Source organism: Rhinolophus sinicus, chromosome 8 (genome assembly GCF_057876585.1).
Source record: "Rhinolophus sinicus isolate RSI-liver-muscle chromosome 8, RSI-T2T, whole genome shotgun sequence".
NCBI classification, from domain to species: domain Eukaryota; kingdom Metazoa; phylum Chordata; class Mammalia; order Chiroptera; family Rhinolophidae; genus Rhinolophus; species Rhinolophus sinicus.
Window position 1 is genome coordinate 18,131,625 of NC_142508.1, and position 23,112 is coordinate 18,154,736.

Here is a 23,112-nt window from a genome sequence, read left to right on the forward strand (position 1 = left end):
ACCCAATAACCCAGCGCCCCACTTCTAGGCTACAGACAACACCGTGTACAAACCACAGCAAATTTATTACTCAATATCCAGTGCCATATCATAGCACCACCTGGAGCCCTCACCTTCCCTCCCCACCTAGCCCAAGGGTACACCCAAAATGGAAAAAACAAAAGTGAACCCAGATCCCTGCTCCTCCTCTGGAAGAAGGGGCCCCGGCCCTGGAAGTCCCTTCCACAGGTCCCAGCAGGCAGGAGAGTAGACCCCTCCGTGCCCAGAGAGCAAGGCTCCAGGCTCCAGCGACAGAGAGAACATGCAGGCAGGAGGGGCAGGAGCAGAGACCTGCGTCTGTGGGAGGAGGAGCAGGAGGGAGGAGCGCTGCCTGAGGAGTCCGGGAGTCTGGGCATCCCGGGGATGCACGCGGGGGCTTCCGGGCAGCAGGGGCTGGCCCCTGCTTGCTTAGCGCTTTGACAGCTCATGGGACAGCCAGTCCAGCCCATCATACAGGCCTGTGCCTTGGGTGGCACAGGTGGCCTGGACGTACCACTGTGGGGCAAAAGAAAGAAAGAGGTCAGTAGCAGGGAACAAAAAGGGGGGGGTGCCTTTACTTCCTGCCCCCGCCTGTGGCTCCCTTGGGAGAGGCAAGGCCCTCACCGTGCGGCTTCGCAAGTGCTGCAGGCCCAGTTTGTCGGTCAGCTCGCTCACTGGCATGGCGTTGGGCATGTCCTGCTTGTTGGCAAACACCAGCAGCACCGCATCCCGCAGCTCGTCCTCCTGCAGCTGAGAGAGGCCAAGGGAGTAGAATCTGGGGTCGTTTGGGGTCTCCAGGCTCCCTCTTTCCCACTGTGTAGAGGAGCCCCCTTTCCACCTTCTAGCATATTTGTGGGGAAAATATAACATTGTGTAGTCTCCTGCTGAACACAAGACATAGTTATAAGTCAGCTGGAGACCATCTTGGCGTTAAGTCCAGAAACGACCTTTTTCTAATTTGTTCTAGTACTTGTTCTAGTCAAAATGACAAAATTTCCCAATGGAAAAACAAGAAGGTATGATGATGTTTATCTCCACCACATATAACTTCCCTTTCCCCAACTTCTCAGACTCAGATGTGAAGACATGAGAATTCAAAGAAAAATTCAATCCTATACTTTTTACCTGACCCAAAGTCACAACAGGGTGAGATTCTCCATGTACCTGTCTCCACCAAGAGAACTGTACATTCAAGGCCCATGAGGCATTTCCTGACATTCACGCCAGCACGGCGACCTCTGTTTCCAAACTAAGGGCTCAGTTCCCAGGGCCCTGGGGGCTCACCATTTTCTGGAGTTCATCAGCAGATTCTTGGACCCGCTCTCGGTCATTACTGTCCACCACGAAGATGAGGCCCTGGGTGGGAAGGAAGGAAGGAAGGAAGGAAGGAAGGAAGGAAGGAGGAGCAATCACTCCCACCTGGGACATACCCGAGTCTGGCTTTCTCTCTTTAAATGTGTCTAACCCCCTCTCATCTAGTAAACTTCCACGAAGGCTCTGCAGACATCCTGGCACAAACTGGTGACACCCTGCAAAGGATTCATACAGCTTGTGCCCTCAGACAAGCAGTCTAGTTAGAAGATATGCATGGGAACAGGGAGACATGTGATGAGAGCTAAATCAGCCTGGACCCAGAACCCTGCTTCTCAGAAGATGCCAAAGGTGGCTGAGTCTCAGAAGACAAAGGCCAGTTCTGAAGGAAGAATAGAGGCTTACCCTACAAAAGGGGGGTTAGAAAAGGGTAAGGCTTTTTCCTGCCTTAGGGGGCCCAGCCTAGGCCAACAATTTTCCTAATGCTATCACCTCCTCCCCTGGAGTTGGGGAGACACCCTTGCCCCCCACCTGAGTGTTCTGGAAGTAGTGCCGCCACAGAGGTCGAATCTTGTCCTGGCCTCCTACGTCCCAGACTGTGAAACAGATGTTCTTGTATTCCACTGTTTCCACATTGAAGCCTGAAGATAATTGGAAAAAAATATGAGGAAAAAGTCGTGATAGGAAGGAACTCACTACAGTGCATTCAGCAGGGACACAAATCAGAAGGTAATGAGCGAGGTCTAAGGGAAGAGAAGTCCAGAAGACTAGCAGTCAGCTGGCAGGGCGGGGCTAGGTCACATCCACCCCTCCTCGACACCATCCAGCAGGTAAAGATAATGTGACCCACTTCTCAGGTAGCTGTATCTGGTGTCAGGTCCCAGCACGGAGATGCACAATGAGGAGTAGACCCTGAGGTCGCCGCCACGCTCCCGCTCCTCCCAGTCTCACCTCCTCTGACTCACCTATGGTGGGGATGGTGGTGACAATCTCCCCCAACTTCAATTTGTACAGGATTGTGGTCTTGCCAGCTGCATCCAAGCCAACTGCAAAGAAGAGGGGCATAGGGCTGGAGATGGGAGCGAGGGAGCCCCCTAGAGACCAGGGAAGGGGAGAGGCCAGGACAGCTGACGGTGACAGGGGCGGAGAGCCCGAGAGCTTCCAGGTGCGCGCTGTTATCTACCTTCCGGGCCTTAAGGGCAGGCCGGGTGGTGAGCGCCAACTCCTGCCCCTGAAGCGGGCGAGGACTGGGGGTGCAAGGGGTACAGGAGGAGGGCCGCGCTCCTTTTAAAAGTGGCCTCCAAGGGCGGAATCCTCCCTTCTTACCATCCGGGCTGGGGCGGAGGGAGCGTCACCCCACCCAGGCCCGCAGCTCCCGGTTTCAGGCCCCGGGAGCGTCGCTGCAGACTGTGACCCGCCCGAGAGCAGTGGCCCCAGGGGTTTAGAAGGTGGGTGACTCAGAGTCAGAAAGCGGGGTGAGCTGGCCTGGAGGGACGCGGGGGCGGGAGGGCTGCGCGGGGGCCGGTGCTCCCGTCCGGGCCGCGCGCTTGATCTGCCTCACCCATAAGGATCCGCATCTGCTTCTTCCCGAAGATCCGCGAAAAGAGCGCGGACACGGTGAGGCCCATGGCGGGGCCCGGGGAGGGGGCACGGACACGGACACCTGGTGCAGGCTGGAACCGGCCGGCCGCGGGGGGATGGGGCGCAGCAGCAGTGGGAGGTGCCGCCACCGCCTCCGCGCGTCGCGGCCCGCCCTACGTCATAGCGGGCCCGCCCCCATCCGCGCTCCGCTCCTAGCTCCGCCCCCTGCCCCGCCCCGCGGCTCGGGCTCCGGGAGAAGCCGAAGCTGAGCGAATCTCCGCAGCCTGGCTGGGTCCCGCGCCGGTTTTAAAGAGGGAAAGGGCCAGGGTCTCTCCCTGTTTCTAGCACGCCTGTCACATCTGTGGCTGTCGCACCGGCAGTTAGAGGGGGGCGGAGGAAAGCCTTCGGTGCTCCGCAGCGGCCGCCACCCCCATCTTCCGTGGCCCGCCGCAGGGCTTTGGTTTGTTGCGTCCAGCTCACTCTGGTCTCCGGTTTAGTTCTTTCTAACTGGCAGCGTCGACTGTGTGCACCACCGTCTTAGAGGTGCGTAAGCTCCGTGCAGTCGTCTTAAGACCTCCCTTTTGCCCCCTCAGCTCCCATTGAGGGAGGGGCTTTGAGCATAGTAGGTGGTTCAGGGACCGTGGAATCGCGAGAGGGCTGTACCGGGTGTGCATAGAAGCAGTGCTTTTCACTCTGGACCCAGGCAGCCTGTCTGAAGTCCTTCCTCACTTTGCCACAGACCTGGCAGCCTGGATTATTAATGCACACCTATCCAGGATGTGAGGATGTTGTTGCCTCCTTAGGCCCGAAGAGCTTCTCCAGTAATTTCCCCATTCATCTTAGCGTTGGAGGGGAAATAGCCAGATTGGAATTCATTTAAATATCTTCTATGGCAAAAACTGCATCATGCCAGGCTTATGCTTAACAAATGCTTGTGAGGTTGAACTGGACTGATAGGTTGCTCAGTGGAGTGTGGACAGGTGTTTTGCCTGTTCTGGATCCCAGTTGCTTATGGACTGGACATGGTGAGGTGAGCTGGGAAGCAGAGAACCTTCATTCACTGAGTCAACAAATATTGAATGCCTACTGTATGCCATTGTTCCAGGCCTCAGTTCAAATCTCAGTTCTGTCTTTTTTTGAGGGCTTGCCTTCAACAGTCCTCACAATCTGTCATTTTCTTATCTATAAAAGGAGACTGATATTTGTCCTATCTCATGAAGTAAAGATTAAAATGATGAGATACTGTATTTGAATGTTTTGTATAAAACAGCTGGATGTTTCCTGGGCCACTAAGAAACTGGGTGTGAACAGAGCTCCAGGGCCTGCCCCATCTAGATCTGCAAGTCTGTAAAGAGAACAGACTTCGGGCATCAGGTCTGAGTGCATGACTTTACTCTTCAATCACACTTGCATTCCTAGGATGGCTTTTACAAGGTCGAAGAATACATTTAAAAGAGTCCCAATATAATAACACAACTAGTGATGAACAAGTCAGGTCAGTTCTACATCTTCAGCTCTTTTATTAGCCTCTTTCTGTCCATCACTGTTGTCACCGCCGTATTTCACTACCATCTCCACGACTGCAATAGTCTCCTCACAGTTCTGCTGCCCCTTGGTATTGCCACCCTGTCATACAAGTCTTGATGATACCACTCTTGTGATTAAAATCCTTTAGTGTCTTTTTATCATATAAGATAAAATCTAATGCCTTAATTTGGGTCCCCACCTCTCCTATGCCAGCCCGTCTGTTGCCACCTCCTTCACATACCCTAAACTACTGCCTCGAGATGCTTCTCAATGCTTTCCAGGTGAGCCAGATTCCCGATGCGACAGGAGTCCTTGTACTCTTTTCCCTCTGCCTGGAATGCTTGTTTCCCTGATCTCTGGTTAGATGGGTAGTCACTACTCATCCTTCACATCCCAAAGTATTTTCTCCGAGAGCCTTCTCTGCCTCCCCTAGACAGGACATCCTCCACTTAACTTCTGTATCACTGAATATACTTATGCATAGCGGTACGATGGCAGGACTTGTGTTTGCATGCCTGGTTCTTCACTAGATGGGAACTCCGTGAGGGCAGGACCTTGTCTCCTCGTAGTGATCACCTGGCACAGCATTTGGTATGTTGAGAGTTGGATTGATCTGAATAGCACCCCTAAACTTAGTAGCTGTGTGACCTTGGGCATGTTACTTACCTCTCTGTGCTTCATGTTTCCATATCTGTAAAACAGTGCTGATAATACCCACTGAGCAGAAGTATTGTAATGACTACATAGCAAAACTCTTGCAAAGCTCCTGGAATATAGTTGGCACTAAGGACAGACGTCCTGGCCATACGGATGCCCTTTACAAACATTTGTTGCATTAACTCAGCAGAACTCAGGAATGGTGCTAATAATTATTATACTATACGCCTTCCAGGTGCCAAACACTGTACTAGAAAGGGTTGCAGTGTTCGTGGTTTGAATGAGAGTCTTGATTGTTGCTCTTTAGGGACAAAGGTACTGAGCCCCCAAATAGTGGGGACGCGTTGCGAGCTGTTCAGTAAGGACACAGTGCGACGTCGCCCCGTCCCTCGCTGATCGTGGCCTGAAGGCAAGCTCGGGCGAACCTCACGAAATCAACGTCACTCGCGTCCTTAGCTCGGCTTGTTCTGCTCTTCCAGGAGAGGGAAAGCCCCGCCAGGTTCCCAACAGGCCGCGGCCGAGCGCTCCCAGGCTGCGGTGGCCACGCGCTCCTCCGGCCACTGGGGCGGAGCCTGCGGCGTCTTGCTGTCGTCATTTCCAGCGGACCCGGAAGCGCCCGTGTTGGGCCGCTGTAGTTCGGAAGTGGTGATGGGGCTGCGCTCCGCTTACACCCCTGGCGGACAGTGGGCCGACGTCCTGCAGGGGCTGCCGTGGCCGGGGCAGGCGGGAGCGCGGAGCAGCTTCTGGGACAGGGCGGGGGCGCCCTGGCTGTGTGCTCCTCTCTTGCCCAGGTCGCCCCGCCTCTAGGTGGGAACCGCCCCCGCCTTCCGTACCCGGACCCGGTGGCGCTTCTGCCCCGCCGCCCCGCCTCCCCGCGTCGGTCTCGGACTACTGGGAGCAGCGGGTGTGCGGCCGCGGGGACCACAACGCCCGCCAGTGTCCCCGCGACCCTCTCCCGGGCTGCCCCAACGCTGACGACGTGGAACGGCGCGTTCTGAATCCTCATGGAGAAGTTTGGAATGAATTTCGGGGGTGGCCCCAGCAAAAAGGACCTGCTGGAGACCATTGAGACGCAGAAGAAGCAGCTCTTCCAGTACCAGGCACGTCTCAAGGATGTGGTTCGCGCCTATAAAAGCCTACTGAAAGAGAAAGAGGCGCTAGAGGCCAGCATCAAGGTGCTGTCAGTATCCCAGGAGGCGGATGTGGGCCTGGCAGATGGCCCGCCTCCAGGCCTCACCTGTCCTGACAACGTGGATGACCGATGTTCCATTCACAGCGAGGATAGCACTGGGACCGCCACTAGCTTGGATACTGTCGCCAGTCTCACTAGCACCAAGGGTGAGTTTGGGGTAGAAGATGACCGACTGGCCCGTGGACCACCACCTGCAAAGTCGGAAGAGGCCAGCGGGTCGGAGAGTGGTGTTAGCAGTAGCAGTGGGGATGGACCGTCTGCAGCTGGGGAGGTGGACAAACGATTGCATCAGCTGAAGACTCAGTTGGCTACTTTGACCAGCGCTTTGGCTACAGTCACCCAGGAGAAGTCCCGCATGGAAGCTTCTTACCTGGCTGACAAGAAAAAGATGAAACAGGACTTAGAGGATGCCAGTAAAAAGGCAGAGGAGGAGAGGGGCCGTCTGGAGGGAGAATTGAAGGGGCTGCAGGAGCAGATAGCCGAAACCAAAGCCCGACTTATCACACAGCAGCACGACCGGGCCCAGGAGCAGAGTGACCATGCCTTGATGCTGCGCGAGCTTCAGAAACTGCTGCAGGAGGAGAGGACGCAGCGCCAAGACTTGGAGCTTCGGTTGGAAGAGACCCGAGAAGCCCTGGCGGGGCGGGCATACGCAGCTGGTCAAATGGAAGGGTTTGAACTGCAGACCAGACAGCTGACCCGGGAGGTGGAGGAGCTCAAAGGTCAGCTGCAGGCTCTTCAGGAGGAGAAGAATCAGCCAGACCCCCGGCTGCAGCAGCTGCAGGAAGAGGCTGCCTGCCTTAAGAGCCATTTCCAGGCTCAGTTGCAGCAGGAAATGAGAAAGGTAATTATCTTCATCTCCTTCAAAAAGTCATTTAAGCCTGAAGTGGGAAATAATTTTTTTCCTCCTTTGATAGATCTGAGTGGCTGCACTGTCAATTCTGATGCTATTCAAAACGTTTTATTGGTGAGTTGGAAATTCTGTTCTATGTGGTGTTGACAGTATCCACAGAGCACGTTTCCAACAGGATGTAGAGTTTCTAAGTGTAGGCTGGGTTGGAGCCAGACGGATCTAGCATTGGCGTCTTACCCACTGTGCTCTGTGAAGCAGTACTGAGGCAGACACGCAGTGAAAAGGTCGTGTGTCTGACTGTAGCTATATGCCTGTGTGTAGGTAGTGGTATATCCCTATAGGTAGGATGGCTGACGGGGGAAAAGGGAGTTTTCTCAGAAGAAATGACCTTTTGTAACTGCTTTCAGCCAAGATTTTGCCAGCTCTGGAAAGGTATTCTATTTTATAGTGCTTCCATTCCATGTGGAGAGAGGTCCAACTCAGTTGTGATTTTCCAGGAATATTGGAAGAGGAAGAGAATGTCATATGATTCCTTAATAAGATTTGGGGAAACACATGATAAATGAAGATAGCACTCTTTATATGTGAGTTCGGTGTATGATAGGAGACAATGGAAGTGCTAAACCAGAATAGGAGCAGATATGCAGAGGTTCTTAATTGTCTGGTATAACATGTGTCTGTGAGCAGAACCCAAGCAGATTACAGGACCTTTTGTTAGCTCCCAGATCAACCAAAAAACCCCCAGTTCCCATTCTTGCCAGGCCATCCCATTCGGTGCCTCTTTTGCTCTCCTCTCTTGTGCTCTCAAAGTTCGCCATAGCGCTTTGTGGCGTTTCTGGATGCATTTCCATCTGTTTCCTTGTTTTACAGACAGCCCTCGCAGAGGATCAACGACGTCAGCAATCTCAGCTGGAAGAGCAGAGGGTGGCAGCCCTGGAGAACCAAATATCTGAGGTGTCGGAACTGCTGGGCACGTATGAGAAAGCCAAGCAGAAGGACCAGCTGGCCATCCAGAAGCTGAAAGAGCGCATCATGCAGCTGGACCTGGAGAACAAGACGCTGGCTCTCGCAGCCTCCAGCCGGTCCCCTCTAGACAGCCATGGAGAGGAGTCCAGTCTGGACGTCAATGTCCTGAAGGACAAGATGGAGAAGCTGAAGAGGCTACTGCAGGTGGCGACCCGGAAAAGCCAGGTGACCTTGGATGTGGAGAAGCTCTGCGACCTGGAGATAACGCCCAGCTCCGAGGCCGCTGATGGGGAGAAGGCGACTGCGCTCTACTACCAACAGGAGCTAAAACAGCTGAAGGAAGAGTTTGAGAGGTACAAGGTGAGGGCCCAGGTCGTCCTCAAGAGCAAGAACAGCAAAGACGGTAACCTGGCCAAGGAGCTGGAGGAAGCCCAGGAACAGCTTGCAGAGCTCAAGGAGAAGTATATTTCCCTGCGTCTGTCCTGCGAGGAGCTTGAGCGCCAACACCAGCAGGAGGCCGAGGCCTGGAAGCAGGAGCTGGCCCGGCTACAGCATCACCACCGGCAGGAGCTGGAGCGGAGCCAGCTGGAATTCAGGGACCGCACGCTGAAACTGGAGGAGGAGCTGCACAGGCAGCGGGACCGGGCGCTGGCCGTGCTGGCCGAGAAGGACCTGGAGCTGGAGCAACTGCGCTCTGTGGCCTTGTCCTCCGGGCTGCCGGGACGCAGAAGCCCTGTGGGTGGCGGAGGTCCTGGGGACCCGGCCGACATCACTTCCTCGGAGAGCCTGACCCAAGCCCTGCAACTAGCTGCGGCCAACGAGCCTACTTTCTTCCTGTACGCCGAGCAGTTGGCCCGCAAGGAGGTGGAGATCACGTTGCTGAGGAAACAGAAACACAGGCTGGAGGTCGAGGTCCGTCAGCTGCAGGAGCGGCTGCTGGAGGAGGGGGAGCGGCATCGTGAGGAGGTCGGGGTCCTGCAGAGCCACATTGAAAAGAACTTCAGGGACCAGAGCCGGGAGGGAGCCAACCTCGAGTACCTCAAAAACATCATCTACCGCTTCCTGACCTTGCCCGACAGCCTGGGCCGCCAGCAGACGCTCACAGCCATCCTGACTATCTTGCATTTCAGTCCCGAGGAGAAACAAGTAATAATGCGGCTCCCACCCAGCGGGAGCTGGTGGCCTTCTGGCAAGAGATGATGCTATTTTCACTGACTGGAAATTTCTGTGCCTCTTCTGTGGGAAGGAACAGGCTCTGGTTTCTACTGCCTCTTCTCTTAACCTTTTCTTTCTTCACTGTGTTGAACTGGCAGGAGTCTTCAACGTAGGGTGGGATTTTCCGCCAAATGCCATTAACACCGCTTTACCCCTTGGGCCCTAGAGACACTGGAAGAGTTGGGACAACATCTTCTGGTGGTGTGTGTGTGTGGGGGGGGGAGAGGCAGGAAGAGGTTGGGATTGAGAGGCGCAAAAGTTGGGGAAGTGGTGAAAGTCTTTAAAAATAAGACTTCTCTGTTTTAATATTATGCTCCTAGTGCAGAGCTAGGAGTAAATGTGACTCCAAAGGGAGTTCAGTTAATTTCTAAACACGCACAAGGACCAGCTGTTTTCTCCATCAGCACAATCTGAGTCTGGTCCACTGCCGCCCCAATTCTCTGGGGACACACATCCAGGCTGAAGAGGGACCAGGAGGTTTGAAATAGTGACAGCTTGCCCACTAGTCCAAAGGGCCAAGGAATAGGGAGTTCACCCTGGAACTGGGAAGCTTGGTTCAGTTAGGGCTGGTACGACTTAACCGGTCTGGACAAAACGCTCCACTTGTGCCCATTGTAGAGAGAGCCCTGAGCACCAGTTCAATCTGAGGGATTTCCTGAGTGACCTGCTTTTGGTCTGGTAGGGTTGTCATAGACCCTTCCTGCTTGTCCCTGCCTTAACCTGCCTGCCTAAGGTTGGCCTGACATTGTGCGGGAATGACTTTGCTATCTTCAGTGTTGAACTTCCACTGCAAAAAAAAATTCTAGCTTCTTACAGAGAGGGGTCTTATCCGGAAGCTGTGGTCCTGCCTGGATGCAAGGAGTTAGTTCAGAGATACAGAGGGCAGAGGGGGAAGACCGACTGCAGAGGATTCCAGAAGATTGCTGTGATCCTCGTAGGAAAAGTGGCGGGAGTTCAGCCAAGGCTGGGCCAGGGTGCTTGCTGCTCCGTGGACAGCGTTCTGGCTAAATGTCCAGGTCCCTGCAGCCAGGGTGTTCATGGGTGACTGTTACCCGGGTATTTTGCCCACTCCCTTGAGGAGGTAATTGCGTTTCAGCCCAGAGTCCTCGTCTTCCCCACTTGTGTTACTATAACTTCTCCTCCTCCCACGGAGTTTCTTACATTTGGTGTTGCATAAGTAGATACATTCTGCCCTTAAGGAAAGGAGGACACAGACTTCTAAGTCAGGTTCAAACAGTAGCTATGCGTTCCTTGCCCCCATCTGCTCTTGCTGGTCTTTGGAGCTTAAAGACCAATGCTTTGCCACTCACTGAACGAATACGTTTTTTTTTTTTTTCTGTTATTTCATCATAGAGATCTGGTTTGTGAGGGTTTGGGGTGCAGAAAACTTTGATTAAATGTTCTGATTGGGAGGCTGGGCAACCTGGACTATCTACAAACAGTGAGTGGACTTAATGGAACAGAAGTGATGTGTTCAAATGATAATACCATAAACCATGGAATCATTAAACCTGAACAACTTGACCTGTGTGCTTTTGAATGGTACACACACACACACACACATGCAAACAATGCGACTATAAATGGTAAGTTCAAAGGATGGAAATAATATATTAATCCATGAGCTTGAATCTAGGGAGGAATGCCTCAATGCTTAAACAGTCTCAATTACAACGCACATTTTTTAGCCTACAATTATGTGTGTATGTGTATGTTTGTGTGTAGGCAGCTACACTGGAAAAAGATGTTTCACAGATTTAGTGAGTGGGCTTGAAACTTCCATAATTACTTGTAAAACTTTAGAAGTAATCTCTTTATGAATGCTTTGCTCTGCTTCCAGTCCGGATTCATGGTATCCTAGAAAAGTTTCTCAGTACATCAATAACTAAATCATCATCTCTTCATTTTCTTACCTGATCCCCTTACATATAGGATATATACTTGTTGTTTCTAGGTGGTTTTAGACAGAATACAAAGATCCATAATCACAGTTGCTTTCCTGGGACTAACAATTCTTGTGCTTTTTACTTTTGAGAAGATTCCATATGAGCAAAGAAGCAAGTCAATTTCTGATTAAATATCGATTTACATAAGGCTCTGAATGCTCCCCACTGAAAAAGTCTTGGACCCTCCCAACCCTTAAGGTCACAGGTTCCTTGTCGCTCCACTCCTTTCCCCCAAATACAATTTTCAGTTACTTGATTGCTTTGCACTCTCGGAAAGGGAGAGAAAGAGAAAGAGTGGAGATCAGCTTCAGTCAGAGGAAAATACACTTTCCACAGGCCCTGGCCCCAGAATGTCAGACAGTGTATGAGGTATGTCAATAAGGTAATGAGACTGCACCTTCCTTGTTTAACTTGTACCACATAAGTCAGGAGGCTCACGGGAGAAGAGATGGGGGGAGAAAACGGCAGGAAGGCAAGTTGACAACGGTAAGGGCTTTCTGCTTTGGTTCCCTCTCTCTCCTGTTGGGTACCTCTGACCTGGGGAATAAAGGTCCATTCATCGTGCCCTTGATGCTGTTAAGTCTCCATCTGTTACCTAGAACCCCAAGGTTCTCGGCTTTGTGCTGCGGAACTGCTCTTACAGGGTTGTTTTGCTAACTCTTGTGAAGTGTGCCAGAACCATGTTGAGCCATTTATGCCCATTACATCTTTTACTCCTCGCATTTTACAGATGAGGAGGCAGAGGCTGAGATGGTAAGTTTGCCCAAGATCGTGTAACTAATATAGATCTGAGCCAGGTCTGATTAACCTGAAAGCCTGCTTAATCTAGATGTGCTCCTGTCTCCGGGACCTGGGAGTGCCTGGCCTGTCTCCATAGGTGATTTCTAGGGACGGAGAGAGTGATCTCTAGACTGAACTGGGCTGGTTCACATGGAGAGAGTGTCTCTAGCTATAAAATGCCATCTAGCAAAGTTGCTGCACTATCTAGAGGAACAGGCAACATTAGTTCTTCCTAAGAGCCCTGAAGCTGCTCTGTGCCCCAGGTTCTAGATGACTGCTAATTTTAGAACTTGGATCATTCTAACAAAATAAAAGGAGGGCTGTGGACTAGCTCTTGTTAAGCTCCTGTTACAGTGTGTTCCAACTATAACCTCTAGGTAAGCTGGGGAAACAGCGCTGGGAATGGGAAATAGAGCCCTACTGAGTGGTCACTTTACCCAACCTTCAGCCACCTTTCCAACTTCCCCTTCGCTCTTCCACTGCTGCCCCCAAGTAGCCTGATTATTGATGATTTTGGGAGCAAGAAACTAGATTCAGGCATTCTGGATTGAAATCTCAGTTCAATATCCTGCCAGCTGTGTGACCTTGACGCATGCCTTCCTCTCTCTGAACTTAATTTTCTTATAACGGGGATAATAATACCTTTTTCAGGGTTGTATCCTCAAGATTAAAGAAAGATGCCTAAAGAACCAGCAGAGCACCTAAAGCAAGGTGGGGGCTAAACTGCGTTTCTTTTTTTTCCCCAAGAATTTTTTCCAATAAGTGGGAGAACTGGAAGTCAGACTGAGCTCTTCTGGATCTACGTCCCGTGCTTCTTAATCACAGATGTCGCTGTAAACAAAAGGAATAACGGCTGTATTTTAAGTGCCTATTACGAAGCGAACGGCTAGCATTTCCCCTGCATGATGTTACTGATTCCCACAGCAGTGTTGTGAAGCAGGTCTGTTTTGCAAATGAGGAAATGGAGGCTTGGCAAGATGAATTGCCCAAGGCCCAGAGTCAGTGATAGCAGAACCCGAATTCAAACGTGTTTCTGTGAACCAGTGGTCCAGGTTCTTTCTGCTCTCTAAGCTGTCTTCCAGCAGAGGGCAACGTGGAATACCGAAAATGCGTGGCTCCCTGGAACTGGAGGGGGCCGTGTTTCTGGCACAGGCTGGGGAAGAAAGGGCACTTGTCCAGGTAGTGCTTGCTTTAGTGGCACCTGACTTCCTTATAATGTCCCAGAAGCTTCATTCTTTCCTAGCAGCACAGCTCTTTCACACCGAAAATTTGAAATGGACTCTTCCGTTAACAAGTCAGTTTTATGTTTGAGTAGAGACCCTTGTTTTGCCTGGGACCCAGACCTCCTGGATGACCTACAGATCAGTGTTTCTGACAAACCCACAGTGGAAGGGAGCCCAGAAAAGCAAAGGCTACTTGGAGGCCCATGACCCTCATAAGGAAGCAAGCCCTGTTCCTTGACTTTGGCCGTGAGAGCCTCTCTGGCTCAGTGCACATTCATCCATCCCTCTGGGCCTGCCACCGAGGGACTAAGTATTCTCTTTCATATCGGAGAGAATGAAGACTGATATGACTTTACACGAATATGAGTGTTTAAATGTAGATTACACATTAACTTTTAATTACCAGAGGCCGTGCTGTCCACATGGTCAGAAGTTTTGGGAGTTAGTATTTAGCGGAGGGTCCATTGCCTTTCCCTTAGTTTACCAGCTATCAGATGTCCGAAAATGAAGCCGCAGTTTAGGGAATTTCACAGGCCCTGTGAGGGACGTCCTGCCCTGGTGTCCTGTATACTCCGCGGGGATATCTGCCCGACCTGCAGCCTTAGTCAGCTGCGTGAGATCTGAAAGAGCCTGCAGGCCAAGCGTGTTTGTGCTGGTTTTGAATACCTGCAGTAACACTTGGTCAGTGTACATTTTCCAGTGTAGGATCCTTAGGCACATTGTTTCTTCTACCTTTAAAGTGCCCCCCATCCCTGCCAGCCCCATCGCAACCCTCTGCGGTATGATCCTGTCCTTTCAGACTCAGTTGGACTGTCACTTCCTCTGTGCTGATTTTTTTGCTCCCCAGGGATGCACGGGTACTTTCTTCTCTGAAATCCTTCAGCACTTTTTTTCATACTGACCTTGGGCACAGTGATTTCTTGTCCTTTCATTTTTGAATTTACTTCTCTGCTCTTTGACTACTTTATACATCCCTCAAGGTCATGCCCCATTTATCCTTGTGCTGTCAGGACTTTTCATAACCTGGCACATACTCAGTGCTCCATAAATAGCTGAATGAATGAGCAAGAGACTGAAAATACTGATCTCGTACAATTCTATGATATAATCCTCCATCTGCTTTCCAATTTGTCAATTAGCGTAACCTCCTTTATGGGATTTTCCCTCTAGTATAGGACCCTGTCTAGGATCACGTACTGCATTTACTCGTCATCTCTCTTTAGGCTCCTGTAATCTGCCACAGTTCCTCACCTTCTTATGGTCTTTTATGACAGGGACAATCTTTCTTTTAAGAATATAGCCCTCCCCCCTTTTTAGTAGAAGGTTTCTCATTTTGAGTTTGTCTGGTGTTTCTTCGTGATTGGTTTCCGGTTATGCAGTCCCTGCCAGAATACAAGGGCATGAGCTTATCAGGACATCACCTCGGGGGGCAAATTAGATCCATTTGCCCCTCACTGGTGACATTAATTTTGATACGTAGACAAGGTGTCTGATTTTTTCACTGTACAGAGTAGGATGGGCCAGAGGGATGATTTCCTGGCAGAGGTTCTTTGTGTCAGGGTTGCCTCCAGGGCTCAGAGGAGGGTGGAGGCTGGGCAGGGAGGGAGAGCCAGTGAAGAGTGAATGAACCCTTGGGGAAAGGAGCCTGCGGGTTCTGAGGGTTCCCTTTGCCTACAGTGGTAGGTCTGCCTGATCACCAGACTCCAGGTCATTTTCTAGAAGCCCAATAGTGGAAACTTTCAATTAACTTAATGGCTTTGAACTCTTTCCGTCAGTGCTAAATATGATGGCAGAATGCCTCAAAACATACAGGAGACTTAGGAAAGTGGGCTTTTTGTTTCTAGCACCCTGGGACCCAAGTTCTTTCAAAGAGTAAGATTAAAGAAAAAAGGCTGAGAACAACACCCGAAAGCGAGAAAAACAAGATGCTAGTTCTGTCATTATCTGTCTCTGGGACATTCCTGGTGACTCATTGTTTCTTATCTGTCAAAAAGGGGAGTGAAAAAAAAAGGGGAATGAGGCATTTACATTAGTTTTTCAAAGTTATTGTGATGATCGAATCAAACAATATATTGAAAGTTCTTGGAAAAGTGTAAAGTACTATAAAAAGTAATTACTATTAATGTCTGACATCATATATCCTAGCTAACATAACACAATGATAGAATAACTATATGTTGGGGAACTGTCACGTAACCCTCACTTGGCTCCCCCATCACCCTGTTTTCCTTAGATGTAGATTCATACTTTCAAAAGGATGAAGGGGGGGAAGTATTAGTATGTGTATTGATTTTCTTTTGCTGCCATAACAAATTACCACGAACTGAGTGACTTGAACACAACACAAATTTATTATCTTACAGTCTGGAGGTCAGAAGTCTGAAAGGGGTCTCACTGGGCTAAAATCAAGGTGTCCGCAGGGCTGTGTTCCATTCTGGAGGCCAGAGGGGAGAGTCTGTTTCCTTGCCTTTTCTAGCTTCTAGAAGCTGCCTGCATTCCTTTTCTCATGGTCTCCTTTCTCCATCTTCAAAGCCAGCGATGTTACATCTCTCTGTGCCTCTCTGCAGAGTCACACCTTCCTCTCTCTTTCACTCTGAAGGACCCTTGTGATTGCATTAGATAATCCAGAATAATCTCCACGTACATAATCCAGGATAACCTCCCTATTTTAAGGTCAGCTAACTAGCAACTTTAATTCCCTTTTGCCATGCAACCCAATAGGTTCTAGAGATCAGGTTTGTGAGCATCTGTAGGGGGATATTATTCTGCCTACCACAGTATGTATTTTGTAAATATTCTATCCGGAAAGAACTTTGGCAAAAGCCAAAACGGAAAATCAAAATTCTTCCTTACTTCTTGGTAACAAAGGTTTATGGTGCTACTGGGTAATTCCTAACAATATTCTTTTTCATGGGAAAGCAGCAACACCTAGTGTCTCTCCATATAATTTCAACAGAACATATAAAGTGTCCTGTAATTAAAAAGGTAGAATAGAAGATGCAGCTCAGTGATCGATGGTAGAGAAGGAAATTCTCACTCATCACAGAGGGTGAAGGCTGGTGATTCTCTGCATGTTCTTTAGACTCAGTGTAAGCCCCCACATCTGTGCACATAAACAGAAGTTATTTTAGTTCATTCTATTTGGGGGCGTGGCACCATCCTGGACTCTGTGATAGATGCAGGAATATAAGAACACGATCACCATCCTCAAGTTGCTTCCAGTCTGACTGGGCAGACGAAAAACACCTGGCAATTAAAGGCTATGTAACCACTGAGAAAACACTAAAGATTAATGGTCAAAGGTACTGGTTATAATTAGGCTCCGTTGTACATACATCCAAACCCAAAAGAACTCTGGCTTAAACAGCGGGAGAGTTTATTTCTTGCACACGTGAAAAAATTGGTGAAGCCACAGTCCTCAAAAAGTTAAACATAGGGTTATCCTATGACCCAGAAGTTCTACTCATAGGTATATATCCAAGAGAATTGAAAACATACTTTCATACACAAGCTTGTACACTAACGTTCATAATAGCATCAAAAACCAAATGGTGGAAACCTATGTCCATCAACTAATACATGGATAATGAAAAGTGGTATATTATCCCACATTTTCCACATTATTCCACATATGTGTATAATACGGTGGCATATTATTCAACCATAAAAGTACTGTTACATGCTACAACATGGCAAAACCCAGAAAACATTATGCTAAGTGAAAGAAACCAGAGACGAAAGGCAACCTATTGTATGAATCCATTTACACGAAGTGTTTAGAGCAGGTAAGCCTTACAGACAGAAAGCAGATTTGTAGTTGCTAGGAGCTGGCAAGTGTGGGGGCTGAGAATGGGAGTGACTGCTAATGAGTACGGGGTGTATTTTGGGGTGAGGAAAATGTTCTGGAATCAGATAGTGTTGATGGTTGAACAGCTTCGGGACTATACTAAAAACCATTGAATTATACACTTTAAATGGGTGAATCATTTTATATGTGAATTTTATCTCAGTAAAGTTGCTAAAACATACTAGGAAAATCGAGGCAAAAATGGGTGATGAATAATTAGAGAACAAGAAGAAGAGATTGGAAAAATACTTCCTATTAGTTTTTTGTCCCCTGACCCCCCACCGCCGTTCCTTCTCCAGGCCTCAGAGTGGTCACCCCTTTCTTTCCCGTGTATTAGGTCTTCTTCCTCTTCCCATCCCGAGTGAGAGTCAGCAGAAGGTTGACTGTGAGGCTGTGAGGCTGGCCTGGCCCCAGACGAGGAGAGCGATGGTGGCTCTGATCCCCATGGAGAGAAATGGAGCACGTGCTGACGGAAGTAGATGATGGAATAGAGTTCATGCCCTTTGACTCCTGAGGGTGTCCCCACTTGAGAGGTACCTCTGGTCCTGGGAAACAATGTCCTTGGGAGTCCCTAGCCTTGGTGGCACTAAGCGAGGGGAGGGGCTCGCTGAGCCTGGTACATCCCTGTGGCCTGCCACACAGTTTCCCCATCTGTTTGGAGAATGAAGATCTCTTGGGGCGGATTGCCCGATGGTGCCTTTGTCCGTACTCTTCACAGGGGATGTGACCTTGCAGTGTTGTGTCTGCTCGCCTGGCTGGCTTTGCTCTGGGGCCTCAGGCCAGTGACACTCTGTCCAGTTCCATTGTGGGCAGGTCCTCATCAACACCCTTTCCAATGTGTCCTTTGCAGCCATGTGGCTTTTTTCTTGATCTGTCTCCTCTTCCTCTTCTTGTATGGTACATACCAAGGGACTTTTTCTTTTCTTCTTCTTCTTTTTAAATAGTATAAGTCAACATTTAAAAAAAACAAAACAAAAAACACTTTTATTTGTTTAAGTGTGTTTTTCCAGGACCCATCAGCTCCAAGTCAAGTAGTTGTTTCAATCTTCTTGTTTCAATCTAGGCGCAGCTCACAGTGGCCCATGTGGGGATCGAACCTGCAGCTTTGTGGTTAAGAGCACCGTGCTCTAACCAACTGAGCTAACTGCCTGCCCCAAGGGACTTTTCCTTACAGGACAAGGTACCACGCTCACACCACTGTAAGAAGTATTTCACTTGTCCTGATAGAACTTTATCAACTGTGCAGATTGGATCAGGCTCCATGTATTACCTTGAGTGACTCATGTCTTCCCTCTTACCTTCCTCCCCATGCTCATGGGTTCCTAGGTAGCCCAGAGAGACATAAAAGTTGAGTCTGAGAGGGCATAGCCATTGTAAAACATAGTGTCCCAACTGTCACAGCCAGGAGAAGTGGAAGGAGACTTGATGACTAAATGTAATATCCATGATGGGTTCCGGGGACAGAAAAACGACATTCAGTAAATACTAAGAAAATATGAATAAAGTATAGACTTTAGTTAATAGTAATGCATCAGTATTGGTTCATTAATTATAACAAATGTGCCATACTAATGTAAGATGCTCATCATAGGAAAAACAGTTTGGAGTATATAGGAACTCTCTGTATTGTTTTTGAAAATTTTCTATGCATCTAAGATTCTCTAAAATTAAAACTTTGTTAAATACCCCAAAATAGAGTGTTCCCACCCCCATTAGTACATTCAGCTCTGGCCTGGCTGGGTCATTTGAAAAAAGAGTGTCATCCAATATGTCTCCTTTGAAGGGTAGTTACCAGATCCCTGTATCATCAGGGCAGTAAATGGAACTTTTCCATTACTGTCTATAAAAGATAGAGTTTTAAAGTCCTGGGTGAGTGGATAGGAAAGTGAGAGCATGGAACACAAGTGAACAGCCTGGTCCTAGAGTGAGTAAGGACTTCAAGGACAATGAGTGACAATGAATGACCTTGTGGTCATCCTGTGCCATGTCCAAAGGCCGTTAGGGAAGGATCAATCTGTGAAGGGAGTTGAGGTTAAGTTTTGTATCTGGGGCGGAACCAAAAGTCAGGATCTGAAAGTGTAGCCAGCCTTGAGAATTTCGTCTGAGAATGAACAGGAGCTGAGGGTGTCTACACCATACAACTGGGTCAGTCAGGAGTGGATTCAGGGCCCTGGGTTCTCTGATTGTGTGCACAATGTGCCAGCACACTTCTCATGACAGACTGTTGAAGGTAGATGGACAGTCTGGTCAGACACGATGCCTCTGGAACTCTGCCTTCAGGCCAGGGTGAGCCCTTTAAAGGCTCTTAACTGGATGGAAAAGTAGTCTTTTCCTGTCTCTACCCTCTACGTTGCAGCTAGGTTCTGCCCTTCCTCTCTGCAATGACACCCTCCCGGTCTAGCTCTTGGTGAGCTCCAGCAGGCTGATGAGCCTAGAACCTCCTGTCTGACCTATGGTCCTGAGTCTTGTGCTTTATGGCCCTCACACTTCCATCCCCACCCCCTCCCTGCTCATATTAACTACCTCGGGTTAGAGTCCAGGCCAGCAAACACCGCCATGAACTCATAAGAATGATCAAAAGTCTACAATAGTCCAACGGCCATTTTTCTTTAAACTTAAAATGTTTATGGATCCAGAAGTGGGTTGGGGAGTTGAGAAGAGGGATGAGAACCCCATATAATAATATTTATTTGCAGATGTTGCTGATGATATTAAGTCCTGACACTAGAAGCTCAGGAATGTACTGAAGATATTTGGGGGGTAGCACTGGGTATTCCCCCAGCATATGAATGCTCAGTTGGTTTTTGAGACATCGAGTAATGATTAGAAGTGTCCCCCTAAGCAGCTCTGGGCTCAGCTCTGGCACTCTTGTCTTAATTAGATAGGTTTTGACTCATTATTTAGTTACCCATTTGTCCTTAACAGAGGGTTTTAGTTGTTTTATGCATTAGAAGGAGAAAGCTCACAAAAGTCATCCCCTTACAGAAGAGATATGACAGGAAAGATCATTAACTCTATCTTACTGTACAAGACCCAGCAGTAATTAAGAATTTACATAAACAGCACAGCTTAAATTATTTAGTCGGCAATCCCCAATAACAACACCTGCAGTGTGGTATACTTTATTCTTCATAAAAGTGATTCATTTGCGATATAACCTAATCATCATCAAAATGTAATTCCCACAACAACATTTGTTATTACTAGCTTGTAAAAGATCACATTAAAGGCACAATTTTGACATATCACATTGTACTGCAGCACAAAAGCCAAACTGAGTGTTTCCTCCACTAGAGGGCTGGTACCCACGCTGTTTCTGGAAGTCCTTCCCCGGGAGGCAGGCAACGTGGATGGAGTTGGGCAGAACCTAATTTTCAGTATGTTCTTATCTTGTTCACTATCTGGATGAATTCTAGGAATAAATCCTGCAGAAGCTAATTTTTTCAGGAGAGGAGTGATTCTAGAAAGATAATTGAGGTTCATATGAGAGATTTTGGGGGATTTAAAAACTTCCATTTAGCAAACAACTCAACTTAAATATTTATTGGGTTCTTTGGATATGTGAGAATGTGGGCCAGTTACTAGAGACAGACATAGTGAGACATGGCACTGGCCTCTAGGAGCTTCTTTCTAAGCCCAGATCATTAGCCACTGATGTCCAGTTTCCCAGGCACTTGGTTAGGCATGGTCATGGCCCTTGCTTTGACCTATAGGAACTCTTGTGTAATTCTTTTAGTTCCCTGTAAGCGGTCAGTGAGTTTTCTTTTTAACTCCATCATATCTAGCCCATCCTGCCTATTACAGAAAGTAAGTTGGACTTTCCACCACTCCTGCCGATGGGCCATCAATGAAATGACAGATGCAAAGGCACAGCGGTTGGCATGAAATAGGCCTCAGTGAAGGGTATTTTATCTTTTCCCTTTCAAACTTTCATGAAAAATGTGAATTCTTATTTCTTGAAAGAAAGCTGAATCTATGTGTATTTTTACTATAGCAATGTCTAGAAATTTTTCACACAGAGATTTTTTTCATTTGAGGGTTATGTAATGGCAGGGATGGTTTTATAGTTATCATATGTGACAGAGTCTGCTAATTGTCTCCCAATATTTATTCTCTTCTTCTTCCTTGGTAGTAGCATCTCAATATTTAGGTAGGCCTATTGTGCCTCAAACTAAAAAACATTTGCCAGGTTCCCTTGCAGCTATGCAAAACCACGTGACTACTAGACAATAAGATATTAAAAGGAAGTGTTGTGTGGGATTTCCGTAAAGCCTCTTCTTAAGGGGCAGAGTAGCCCTGTTTTTCACTTTGATCCTTCTGCTGCCTGGGATGGAGATGAAGTGGCTGAAGCTCTGGCAGCCTTTCTTGGACCATGAGGATGAGGTTCCCATACTAGGGATGGTGGAGAGTAAGCGGGAAGGTCCTTGGGTCCTTGGTCACTTAGTGAAAGGCCATATACCATGTTTCCCTGAAAATAAGACCGGGTCTTTATATTAGGATTTGCTCCAAAAGACACAGTAAGGTTTATGTTCAGGGGATGGCATCCTGAAAAATCACGTTAGGGCTTATTTTCCATTAGGTCTTGTTTTCAGGGCAACATGGTAGCTCATGGACTGTCTACTTCTGGATTTCTTCCAGGTGAAAGACAATAAATTTCTAATTTGTGTAAGCCACTGGCTCTTTTAAATTTTAATTTAATTAATTAATTTTTTAATTGTGGTAAAAAATACCACAAATTTACCACCTTAACTATTTTTAAGTGTACAGTTCAGTAGTATTAACTATATTCACATAAACTACTGTTGTTTTCAGTTTTTTATTTATATGAAGTCAAATTTAATCACCACTAAAACATAGTAGAAGCTCTTTTAACTGACCTCCAATGAACTAACTTATTAAATTAACAACACTCTCTGTTTCTACAGTAACGTGGATTAGTCACTGCCCATCTCCTGGCTACTAGACTATTCTCTCCGACAGTAGTTCTCAAACTAGCACATGCATCAGAATCGACGGCAGGGCTTGTTAGAACAGAAATTTCTGGACTCCACTCTCTTCGTTTCTGATTTAGTAGGTCTGGAGTGGGGCCTGAGAATTTTGCATGTCCAGCCAGTTCCCAGGGGATGCTGATGCTGCTGGTTTGGGACCAAAGTTCGAGAACCACTGATGTAAATAAGTAAGGACACCACCGTCTTCTGTCCCTGTTGGTGGACTTGAATGTTACCAGGAATCAACTGTGTTTGTCCTCAAACCTGCTTATATGTATTTTCCTTGGTTGCCCTTATAATTGTAATGATGTAACCCTGTTTAAATGTCAGCCTGTTTATATGTAATGTCTTTGTGATTGTAACATAATTAAACATTATATAAACCTATGGAAAAGTCGTTGAAAAGGAATTGTTACCATGAAACTAAGCTGAGTGCTTTGGAATGAGTTCATATTCCAAATGATATGGAATCACTAAAATAATGCTACCAAGTTATGTTTGGTGGGGCAACTGCTAAACATAAGAAAAAAAGTTTATAAAAATGTAAAGGACTTATGCATTCAAGTTGCTTTAAAAGGGTCTTTAAATTATTGTTTTACTTTAAACAAATCAAGTCTATAAATTGCAAATAATATGTGTGGCTGTGATTTAGTCAATAAAGACAAAATAGGACTCCAATGGATCCAGTCTAAAAAAAATACCTGTGGAAAAATGGCAAACAAATGCATCCTTAAACGTATTAATGAAAATAACGTTCTAAAGTAAAACAAAACATTTAAATCAAAATAAAATGTTTAAAGTATGATTCCTTCCTTGCTTTCCAGTTAACTGATGGTCATAGCCTGGGTTACCCAAAATGCAGAGACTATGGGAAGGGCGTAAGTGATATTACTTTCATTAGGAATGCACTCCAAGCAGGAGCGAGGCCAGGAGGACGTAGAGCTAATATGAAAATGCCCAATGAAGGTGCCTGCACTTGGAATTGAGTGTGACTAACTTCTCAATCTT

General features: G+C 47.9%; 2 protein-coding genes and 1 long non-coding RNA gene across 3 annotated transcripts; 2 read left to right on the top strand and 1 right to left on the bottom strand.

The window, feature by feature from the left end:
* Window positions 1-46: 46 nt before the first annotated feature.
* Window positions 47-3,067, bottom strand: ARF5 (ARF GTPase 5). Its single transcript, XM_019757139.3, has 6 exons — window positions 2,891-3,067; window positions 2,295-2,375; window positions 1,861-1,970; window positions 1,303-1,374; window positions 643-768; window positions 47-534 (listed from the first exon to the last, which is right to left on the bottom strand). The coding sequence occupies exons 1-6, from the start codon at window positions 2,955-2,957 to the stop codon at window positions 448-450; spliced, it is 543 nt and encodes a 180-aa protein (XP_019612698.1). The 5' UTR covers window positions 2,958-3,067; the 3' UTR covers window positions 47-447.
* On the top strand, window positions 2,126-22,909 carry LOC109461151 (uncharacterized). The gene is made up of 2 exons (XR_012490463.2): window positions 2,126-2,777; window positions 17,454-22,909. It is a non-coding gene; the product is annotated as an uncharacterized LOC109461151 (long non-coding RNA).
* Window positions 5,036-10,844, top strand: GCC1 (GRIP and coiled-coil domain containing 1). Its single transcript, XM_019757138.3, has 2 exons — window positions 5,036-7,130; window positions 8,010-10,844. Exons 1-2 carry the CDS (start codon window positions 6,099-6,101, stop codon window positions 9,303-9,305), a joined length of 2,328 nt encoding a protein of 775 aa, XP_019612697.1. The 5' UTR covers window positions 5,036-6,098; the 3' UTR covers window positions 9,306-10,844.
* Window positions 22,910-23,112: the final 203 nt, after the last annotated feature.

Bases quoted from the DNA above. Each gene is read 5' to 3' on its own strand.
- ARF5 (XM_019757139.3), bottom strand. From the start codon at position 2,957: ATGGGCCTCACCGTGTCCGCGCTCTTTTCGCGGATCTTCGGGAAGAAG. The intron at 769-1,302 runs GTGAGCCCCCAG...GGCCTCTCTCAG, and splicing joins CTGATGAACTCCAGAAAATG to CTGCAGGAGGACGAGCTGCG. The intron at 535-642 runs GTGAGGGCCTTG...TTTGCCCCACAG, and splicing joins AGCACTTGCGAAGCCGCACG to TGGTACGTCCAGGCCACCTG.
- GCC1 (XM_019757138.3), top strand. From the start codon at position 6,099: ATGGAGAAGTTTGGAATGAATTTCGGGGGTGGCCCCAGCAAAAAGGAC. The intron at 7,131-8,009 runs GTAATTATCTTC...CTTGTTTTACAG, and splicing joins TGCAGCAGGAAATGAGAAAG to ACAGCCCTCGCAGAGGATCA.